Genomic DNA, 10,996 nt, shown 5'->3' with positions numbered 1-10,996 from the left:
AGGGAGGGAGGGAGGAAGGGAGGGAGGAAGGGAGGGAGGGAGGGAGGAAGGGAGGGAGGAAGCGAGGAAGGAAAGAACGAAAGAAGGAACAAAGGAAGGAACGAAGCAAGCAAGCAAGGAAGGAAGGAAGGAAGAAAGAAGGACAAAAGATAGAAAGACAAAAGAAAGAGAGAAAGAAAGAAAAAAGGAAGAAAGGAAGGAAGGGAGAGAAAGAGAGTAAGTATGTAGGATAATGACAAACACTATGGAGAAGAATAAGGCTGAGAAGAACTCTGGAAGTGGATAGAACAGGGGGCCGAGGACCAGTTAAAGTTAAAAGATTTTATTTTATTCTTTTAAACTTTTTAAAAATTGTATTTCTATTATTTTTAAGTAGTTGTTCAAAGGAGTTACCATTCAACAAATCAGATTGCAAGTACAGTACACCTTGGTCTATGTCATCTCTTTCATCATTCTCTCCTGACCCCCCAACCCATTGTCTTCCCTCAAATTTCTCAGTTTCATAGGATATGCATTAAATATTATAACTGCCATTCTCCCCTCCCTTCTTTTCTTCATTGCTCTAACCTCCACTTCTCTTAACTTTTCAGGTGCCAGTTTCCTGGCACTTGAATTTTGTTGGGACTGTGAGTTAATTTAAATGAAATTTTAGATTTTTCACCATCTCACAGAGACAGTGAGAAGGAGCAGGTATGGTTATACACAGTCTGGAGGAAGTTAGAGGACACAGAAGTACAAAATCCCTGAGCTAAGAGAGCTGATATGTTTTTAGAATTTTAGACTGGTACATCCAAAAATTGAGTATTCCAGGAAAGAAAGAGTGAGATGAAGAAAGAAAAAATGCAAGTTTGGGAACCAAGAGGCAGACCCTATAAAACCCAACAGCCAATGGCAATGCTCTGGCTTTTTCTGAGTGAAAAAGGAACCATCTAAGGGCCTTTCCAAGAGAAGTTATGCATCTAATTTGTGATTTTACTAGATAACCCTGGTGATTCTATCAAGAATAGAATGCTGAAAGACAAGAGTAGAAGTGGTCAGGAGCTCAATTGCATGGACTAGGACTTGCAGCAGAAACAGTGAGAAGTGGATAGACTCTGAAAAGACACAAGTTGAGGGCATGAATTGAAAATGAAGCTAGGCACTGTGGCTCATGGTAATTCTGATTTCTCCAGTGCAGTCAACTGCATAGACCTACACCAAAAAGGCAGAAGCTGGATTTAACTGAGGGGGGAGATGTACCAGATAAGTGTAAAGAATCTGAAAGGGAACTTATTTGAGGATAAACAGGAGGGACAGATAAATGGAATGGACAGAGAAAAGGTAGGGGAAATGATAACTTGTATATCCCAGTGGGGGTGACAGTTTGGTAGAATCAAGAAAGTAGAGGAAATGCTCTAGAAAAAAAAATGGCCAGAATGGGATGTTAAACTGATTGTGTGGGTTATGTTTATACTGTCTTTGTAATGACAAGGTCAAGGGAAGGGATGGTAGTGATGGAGAAGAGCAAGTTATTGAACTTGCTCTGGATTTCAGGGGTAAAAGAAATGGAAAGCTGCTGGGTACCAGTGATTCACACCTGTAATCCTATCTACTCAGGAGGATGTGAGATCTGAGGATCCCTGTTCAAAGCCAGTCTAGGCAGATAAATCTGACTCTTATCTCCAACTAACTAGTAAAAAAAAAAAAAACCATAAGTAGAGGTATGGCTCAAATGATAGTGTGTCAGCCTTGAGCAAAAAAGCTAATCAAAAGCACAAGGTCCTGGAGTTCAAGCCCCAATACCAGCACAAAAACAAAAAAGGAAAGAAAAGAGGAAGGAAAAGAAATGAAAGAGTGCTGCAGAGCATCACTAAGAGTTAAAGTGGGTGCTAGGACTAGTGAGAGCAAGGCAGAGCTGTCATCTTTCAAGGACTGATTGGAGAAAGCTGGGGTCAGTAGGAGAGAGCCACACAAATGTGAAGTGAGTGGAATGAAGCAAAGAGAATGGCCAAGCAGCAGCACAGGGAAGCAAGGAGCCCACTTCAAAGATGGAAGCAGAAACATATCTTGTTTCCCCTTGTTACACAAATGTGTGTTTACCACCTATTTCTCTGCCCTTACATTTCATTTTCCATGTGTGCCTTGGTACCACCAAGAGGAAAATATCAGACCATAAAAACCGAGTGGAGGCAGGTTGTTGGACATCAACACATCAGAATGGAATTAGAGTGTAAACACTCAGTGGACCCCATTCAAACTTATAGCCTCCCTTGCCTCCCAACCCCTCCCCCCCCCCACCCCCCGCCCCCACCCCCCCCCCCCCCGCCCCCTGCCTGCCCCTCACCCCCACATGCCCTGCCTCCAGATCGTCTGGAGTAACCTAACCTCTCAGAGACCTGGTGATCTGTTTTCTCTGGAGTGAAAATGACAACACAAATATTCACCTTGTGTATAAAGCACAAAAGCACTCTATAAATGCTAATTCTTTACTCACAATGTCATACAGCAAAGGTAGCAGCTGTGGGCCTCTCCTGAGTTCCAGGCTCTGCTCAAACAGCATGTTTAACTTTGTTATAGATATTATAAAAAACAGCCACCAGGCTCATAGAGAAAAGTATTCCCACTTACATTCATCTATCCCCAAACACAATATAGCAAGGGCTTTGTAGTCATTTATTTTTCAGTGTAAGCCCTGTACCTATAAGCCATTTTTTGTTGTTTAGCCAATACTTGAACTTTCAAGTACTGAGTGCAAGCCAGGGCTTGAACTCTTGACCTCATGCTCTCACTCAGTTTTTTTTTTCACTCAACCTTTTCTGCTCACAGCTAGTGCTCTACCACTTGAGCCATGCCTCCATTTCTGGCTTTTTGCTAATTAGAGATAAGAATATCAAGGATTCGTCTTCCTGGGCTGGCATTGAAACTCAATTCTCAGATCTTAGCCTTCTGAATAACCAGGATATGTATAGCTATGAGCTACTGGCCCCCACTTCCAGTTCGTTTTTATATAAACACTTTTTTGGGAGGTGGATAGGTGATCCAGCCCAGTAGGAGCCTGGGGAAACCCTAAACAACCTACCTATTTCACAGCTGAACTTTCTCTGTAGTTTATACACATTGAAAATTTGATGTTAAATCCAGTTCTAGAGCTTTAGTCCTAAATATATATTTCATATATATTTATATATATATGTATTTATATAAATATATATTTATGAAAGAAGATATCTGTATACTAATTCTCAACCTTTACCATATTATTATTAACAGAAGAAATCTCAGGTAAAATTCTCTTTTATAAGCCAGATTCTTCAAAATGGCCCTATAAAATTCTATTTGATATTGCTTAAAAACAATGAAGAAGAACCCAGCAGTAGAAAGTAGTCCTAAGCCTGCCTCCAAATCACAAGCTCCCACTAAATTATGTCCAAATCAACAAGGTTTATATCTTCAAATATCCAGGAGCTAAAGAAAATGTAGTTTAATGCAGCTAAAATGAAAGTATAGTTATGTATGACTTCCTGAACATTACTAAATAATGTCTACAAAACTAGAATAAGGCTGGGAGGGATGAAATTCATAAATGAGATTTCCCTGCACTGCAGCAATTGCTCTGCCTCCCAGGATACTCCAGGAAACAAGCCTTACGTCAGTTCTGCAGTTTTCTAATTAAGTTTCTACATTTCCTCTGCAGTTCGTTGTAAATACACGTTTGTAAGAAGAACACAACATGGCATGGCTAAAGTGGTCCCAAAGGGAAAAGCCCTCCTGGGGAGGGAGAGCCTGGGGAACTCGGTGGTTAGCCATTATAACCCTGTGCCAAAGACACTGGACTTTCTCCTCTTAGTAATGATCTTGACACTGAACCAGAGCTTTCAAGAATGTATCAAGTGACACTATCTGCTAAGGGCCTTCTCTTTCTGTCCCATAGGGCTTCAGAGGTTGGTTCTGTGACTTACACTTTGCTCTTACATCACAGTGCATAGCTAGGATCTTACCACCTCATAACAGAACTTTCCTTTAGTTTTATAAATCTAGCATACTCATTTTATCTTGACTTTCTCTTTCGTATAATGACAGTGCTTAGTCTTTCCATACTTCTAAGATTTTTTATTCTAAGTCTTGTGGTTTTTCCTAAGACTTTATTAGTCATACAAATAATAAGTTCCATTAAGACATTCTCATATGTATTATACATATATGTACATATAATTCATTTGATCATATTCACCTGCCATTACTCTTTTTTCCCCTACTCTACACCGGGGCATTTTTCAAAGTGCAGCCCCTGGACCAGCAGCTTTGGAACCACATGAAGATTGTTATTTGCTGTTTTCTTCCCACCATGTTCAGGTTTGGTCACTAAATGGTGCTGTTGGGAGGTGGGGCTTTTAAAAGAGATTGAAGTTTTCCTTGCAGGCATGAATTAGGTTTCTCAGAACTGGATTAGTTACCCAAAGAGTGGGTGTTACAAAGCACATCTGCCTCTCTCACACACACGATCTTCCACTTTCTTCTGCTTTTCTGCTCTGAGTTGACAGAACATAAAGCCCCACTAGAAGTTTGACCTCCTGAACTATAAGCAAATCAGCCTCATCTCTAATCAATCCCTAGGTTTAGCTATTTGTTACAGCAGCATGAAATGGAGTAAGACTTTATTGATATAAATCCTTAGGCACCATCTCACTATACTAAAATTTGGAAAATATTGTGATTGAACATTATCTTCTCCTTGGGACCCAGAGCCAAGCTGCAGAACAAGCTATATTCCCATAAGACCTATTTAGCTCAATGGAACTACAGCTTTCAAAGTTTTTAGTACACATTCATCTGCTGCTCTAACCCTTTAGAGAACCTAATTTTATATTTACTGGGAACTTTTATATGCTAGCAGGTGGTCACTGGAATCTTTTAAGCTAGTGGAAGTTCAAGAGGACCACAGAAATACCTGCTTCTGGCATAATCATCAGCAGTTTCTCTCTTCCATTCAACATGGAGGAGCAAAAAGCCTCTTTTTACATAATGATGAATAATTCAGGGATTCGCAATGTCTGAATTTCTATAGGCCTAACTTATAGCTTAGATAAATCACTTACATCTAGGCTTATGGTTTGGAGATGGTTTTGAGTATTTCCCCCAAGTTCATGTACTAGGTACTTGGTTCCCAGTGTTGAGAGATAGGAGAACCTTTATGAGATGAAGCCTAATAGAAAATCATCAGAACACTGCCTCTGAAGGATTAATGCTGGTCTCTCAGAGGGAGAGAAGCTCACTCTGTTAAAAAGTGAAACGCCCCATGCACTTGGCCCTCTTCTGCATATAGCTATTTGCCTTCTTACATCTCTGCCATGTTTTGAGACAACTAAAGGGACCCTAGCCGAAGTCAAGCAAACAAGACACCTGATCATGGAACATGCAACTTCTTTTCATTTTAAAATACTAAGCTTAGCTGGGGAATGGTGGCTTATGGCTATAATCCTGGATACTTAGAAGACTAAGATCTGATTATTGTGTTTCAAAAAGCCAGCTGATGCAGTAAAGTCTTTCAGACTATCTCCAATTAACTGACAAAATGCTGGACTAGAAGCATGCTTCAAGTGGTAGAATGCCAGCCAAGCAGAATAGTAATCTAAGGCCCCAAATTTAAGACCAAGTGCCAGCACAAAAAAAAAAAGAACACAAGAAACTCAGCTTAATGTATTCTGATATATCAACACAAACCAGACTAAGACATCTGAAAATCCAAGATGCTGTCTCCATCCCTACAGGCACCATTTAGGGATGAATAGGGTGGGAAGTAGAAGGAGCATTTTGGTGTCTGAAAACCCAAGCCCATTTCTCTTCCGGCTGCCTTTAGTGTGATCCTGTCCTTGGCTTCTGATCTGACTGAGGCCTTACCCACCTAGGGCATCGTGGGATGGGCATGGCCCCACCAGAGTTCACTTCACCTACCGCACTGGTCTGCACAGACTCATCCTCTGGTTTGGCTTTTATATCAACAACTCCATCAGCATGGCGAAAGGAACATTCGGCAAGGACATCATAAAATGACAACTTCTGGGCCTTCAAGCCATATTTCTCTAGCCACTTCTTAGAGTCCCAGGTGTCTTCTGCATTTGGCTCATTTTCAACAGGCAGTGCTCTTGACCCTGTTTTTGGAATCATAGATCATCAGCCATTCATACTACATGAGTCATTCATATTATACACCTAACCATATTTACTGAGCTGGGATATGCTCTTTGGTAGACCACAAAGTCTCCATTTTATTTCAGGAAATGGTGCTTTTAAAAGTAGAACTGGCAAAGAGTTAGCTCACAGCATTTTACAGCAGGAATCTGGTTTTTTTTTTGGGGGGGGTTGCTGGTCACGGGGCCTGAACTCTGGGGCTGGGCACTGTCCCTCAGCTCTTCAACTCAAGGCTAGCATTCTACCACTTGAGACACCTCACCACTTACAGCTTTTTCTGCTTATGCGGTGCTGAGGAATCGAACCCAGGGCCTCATGCTTGCAAGGCAAGCACTCTACCACTGAGCCATCTTCCCAGCCCCAAATCTGTTACTTTTCATCTCCTTTCCTCCACTATATAAGTTGACTGGCCCCATGCCTTATGGAGCCAGATGATGAACAAGTCTGTGTGTCAGGACGGTATTAAAACTTAGGGTTAGAAGCTCTGACTTCAAGTCCTGACTCTTTATCACCTACTGACTTCAGCATGTTACTCAAGCTGAGGAAGTCATATCATTTGACCTCTCTGAACTTAGGCAGGGGTCTTCATTTGCAGATAAAAAAATAGTACCCTTGGCCAGGCATTGATGGTTTATGCTTGTAAGAGGCTGAGATCTGAGGATCAAAGTTCAAAGCCAGTCCAGGCAAGAAAGTCCATGAGACCCTTATCTCCAAAGAACCACCAAAAAAGCCAGAAGTGGAGCTATGGTTCAAGTGGTGCAGCACTAGCCTTGAGCAAAATAGCTCTGGAGCAGCACCTAAGTCCTAAGTGAAAATTTTGAAAAATGTCCCATGGAGGTTCTTTGTAATGAAGGGGAAACAGAATTAGAATACACAGCCTGAGGGAAGGTAGAAGCTCCTGTTACCCCACTGGTGAGTTTATCTCTATTCAGAACCTGGATCTCAGCTCTGTATAGATCCAGAGGTCTCATTCATCACCTCAGGTACCTGAAACCCGAGGACATCTCACCCATTTGTATCTAGCACATATAAGATGTTATGTATCAAGGACATCTCACCTTGATCTTGTTATCAAGTGACTGTATAACTCAGATAACCAATTACGCAGAGATTATCTGTACAATTATCCCTCAGTATTGAGATAGCAGGTTATCTACGGGATGTCCTACAGTCACCAAAAAATGCTTGGCTCGTATGTTCTTGTGGTATGTTCCTTGAATATAACCTACTTGATCTTCTCATACACTTTAAATCATCTGCAGATGGCTTAAAATATCTATACAGTATAACTATTATGTAAGTGATTGCTATTGTACCATTTAGGGGATGATGACAGAATCATTGTATCTCTATATATATTCAGCACATATGCCATTTTTTCACATATTTTTGATCCAATGTTGGTTAAATCCTTAGATGTGGACTTTAAGGATACAAAAGACTGACTGTAATCTAAAAGTAGCACTCACTATAGGGAAACAAATTACTACCCAAACTTACCCCTTACAGTATATTTAAGAGGTTATTTAATGAGAATAAGACTTAAAGAAAAAATACTTTGGAAGCAATTATTACTTGATAATATGTAAAGGAGCTACTCCACATGAGCCATGTTCTCACATTTTAATAAAACACCTCTGAGGAAATTCACTCTGAAGCTTGTTGGAGTTGGAACTCATCAAAGAAGCTTGTTTCAGCTTTTGAACTTTAAGCCAACACAGCATCAAAAGCCCCCAGAAGCACTATCCTGAATGCCAGCAGTTGGATTCCACATGAATCACAAGGTATATTCAAGCCCTTCTCAGGGAGCTCCGGACAGAGGCTTCTCAGAACTTTTATCCTGGGGCTGTCTGCAAGAGCCACTATGTCTCAAGAGAGTAACAGAAAGAGGACACCCTGCTTTTTTGGAAAATATCCAGCTCTAGAGAAACTTTTCCAGGACTACCTTTCCTTTATTATGTTAATCACTTCCTAAGTTTTTGTCTTCTCTTTATTCCCTGCTTCTCCCCTCCTCAAGGAGGTATGTCCTACTGGAAATAGAATTTTCATTCAATTATTTCCATAGCAACTCACATCTTTCCACTGTTTTGCCTTGCTTTCATAGGAAAAGACAAAGCCCTTTATCAAGTCCAAGTCCAAGTTTACAATAAAAGACTTGTAAAGAAGCACTCAAACCAATCCCAGTTAAGGTTTTTAAAGAGGCAAAAACTAACTTTTAATTCCTCACTTACCCCAGGACAGGATTGTGCAGTCCCTTGAAGTTACATCTGTGGGATACAGTGACAGGCTGAAAAGGGGAGTTCAGGTGAACACCCTAAAGCAATCTGAACTTTCAAAAAGTAAAATGGGGGCAGCTGAGGAATTAAAATCAAAGAACCCAGATGCCTCAAGACTGAAAAAGGAAAACCAGTGAAACCTTTTCATTTTCAGTACAGATTACACTAGTTGGAGGCTGAGCCTCATTGTCCACAGGCAGAGCAAGGAAGGGCATCATCTGTTCATTAGTTTCACTTACTAAGAGGTTCTTTCCATTTCCCCTGCAGTTATCTTAATTAAGAGTGTTATATGAATTCTCACCTACAGAGCCTTCATTTATTGTAGAAGTGTGAGCTCACAGCTAATCCTGCTTACATGGCTTTCCTATTCCACTTGACAGATTGCTAAAGATTTTCTTTCAGTAATGGGTGAGGTAAGCAGATGGTGGAACACATCTATACCACAGAATTTACTTTCCTGATTCTTTCCATCCTATTTATCAATCTCCAAACACTTTTCAAGTATAAATTGTATTGGCCAAAGCTTTTGAAAATCTTCACCAGGATAGCCAGAGACACAAGCAAAAGATATATGGCTTATCAGTACCCACTTCCTCCCTCCCCATCCTTCATTCATCTGCCCTTCTCTCCAGGACTTCTAACCTTCAAGGATTTACAACCCTATTATGGAGCTCTCCCCACATCCTCCTCCACGGAAAGCTGCTCTTTGGCACCTTGGTCTTGCCATGCTAGTCTACCTGCCTTTCAAGGAAACTATCAGCAAATAAAAAACTTAGATATCTAGAAAGTCTGATGTTTCCCATGGGAGCTCCACAAACACAGCTGCCACTACATGCCAACGGCTGCTACTCAGAAGCAGGCACCTTAGGCAAAAGTTGAGGAACATGAAACTGAAAGTCCCAAGGAGTTCTTGATGACAGTTCTCTAAACCTCTCTTCTGAGAATGAGCAGGGTGTGTGTGTGGGGGGGGGTACTACAATAGCTTTGGATTTGGATGATATAAAGAGATTTAGTTCCAGAGTCTTTCTGCATAACTTGGTGGAGGATTGTATTTTATAGAACATATCTTGTTACACGTTGTCCAAGACCCCTATTATAGGTACCATGGGATAGTAAACTCAGGAAAAGGATAGTAGGAAGGAAGGAAGGAAAGGAGGGAGGGAGGGAGGAAGGAAGGAAGGAAAGGAAGGAGGGAGGGAGGGAGGGAAGGAGAGAGGGAAGGAGGAAGGGAGGGAGGGAGGGAGGGAGGGAAAGGAGAGAGGAAATAAGAAAAAAAAGCAGAATTCTGGGAAGTGGGGGAGAAAGACAGCAGCCATGAGGAAAAGCTGTCTGGGTATTTTCTGCTGGTGAGATAGGTAAGTGAAATTTTCAGCCATATGAGCTACTCAGCAGCTGCAGGGCTATAGGTCCTCTAAAGGTAACATGAAGCTTGACCTGGGCTGAAGCCAGAGGAAAAGTGGTGACCGTATGGCATGAAACAGAAGCCTGTCTCTTGAGAAGTTACACACTTTGCCATACTAATTTCCTGCTGTTTTCTGTTATCATGTGCTGAGCATGATTATCTGACAGATCACGGGTACCAGGAAAGGGGAAAGATGTATGAGCTGAGGATAATAACCCACTAATATTCTGCAAAACTGATTCTCTGCAGAGATAGGGGTTAATGTTCTTGGGAATGCCTCAGGAGTTACACATTGAGGGCTGAGGCTCACGGGACTCAATGGCAGGCTGAAATCACATGTCTATAAATGTGTGATGGTGTTAAGTGGGCACCATAACCTTGGGAAACATCCTAGAATTTGTAATCATTAACTTCACGGGAAAATGGGACAAAATCCTAGTGAATTTCCAGACTCTGCCTCCCTGAAATAATTTTACTTCCTCCTTTAAAGCCTGTAAAATCTAAGTAAAATCTCTTGTAATGAAGGCTATACAACTTGTTTACAAACCATTGGAAAGATGATTTCCAGCTCTCAGGCTCTCTAATTCCTATAATTCTAAAAGGGAAAAGAAGAAAAAGGAAATAAAGAATCATAAAAGAAGCAGATGTAAAAATAAAGAACATAAAACATTAATAATGAAAGAGAACATGGGAGAGGAGCTAAAGCCCATTCAAAGATACATTTTACATTTCCCACATTGCCCTTTGGCCTCGGAATTCTGAAAGAAGGAAGTCTTTAAAAATTACTTAAGATGAAGCAGTGAATGAGACAGCTGCAGGAAGCATTTTAAACTATAACACCTGCTGCTGACTACTGAGAAATGCAGAGCAACAGTTTAATGGTAGACCCACAGAAAGATTGAAACCACTAACAGGACTGCAGACTACAGAAGAATAATTTTTAAAACTTCATTCATTCAGTCCAGGAGACTGAACTCATGGTTTTGAGCTGCTCTAACCACTTGAGACATGTCCAGCCCTTTTGCTTTCGTTTGTTTTTCAGGGAGGTTTTCAAACTGGTCAGTTTAGGACTAGGGCTCTCCAACCTTTGCCTCCCAAGTACTTGGGATTTCTGGCACAACTAGCTCAGAAGCCACATTTAAATCTGCTT

At 41.1% G+C, this 10,996-nt stretch overlaps 1 protein-coding gene across 1 annotated transcript in view; it reads right to left on the bottom strand.

Annotated features, from left to right (window-relative positions):
- Vwa3b (von Willebrand factor A domain containing 3B) overlaps nt 1-10,996 on the bottom strand; it is a 192,506-nt gene that overhangs the window by 133,158 nt on the left and 48,352 nt on the right. The window contains exon 8 of the mRNA XM_013019731.1: nt 5,932-6,128. Coding sequence (XP_012875185.1) covers nt 5,932-6,128 — 197 coding nt within the window. The remainder of the gene's footprint in view (nt 1-5,931; nt 6,129-10,996) is intronic.

The sequence above is a fragment of the Dipodomys ordii genome, unplaced genomic scaffold (genome assembly GCF_000151885.1).
Source record: "Dipodomys ordii isolate 6190 unplaced genomic scaffold, Dord_2.0 Scaffold47, whole genome shotgun sequence".
Lineage (NCBI taxonomy): Eukaryota > Metazoa > Chordata > Mammalia > Rodentia > Heteromyidae > Dipodomys > Dipodomys ordii.
This window is presented reverse-complemented; position numbering and strand designations above follow the sequence as displayed.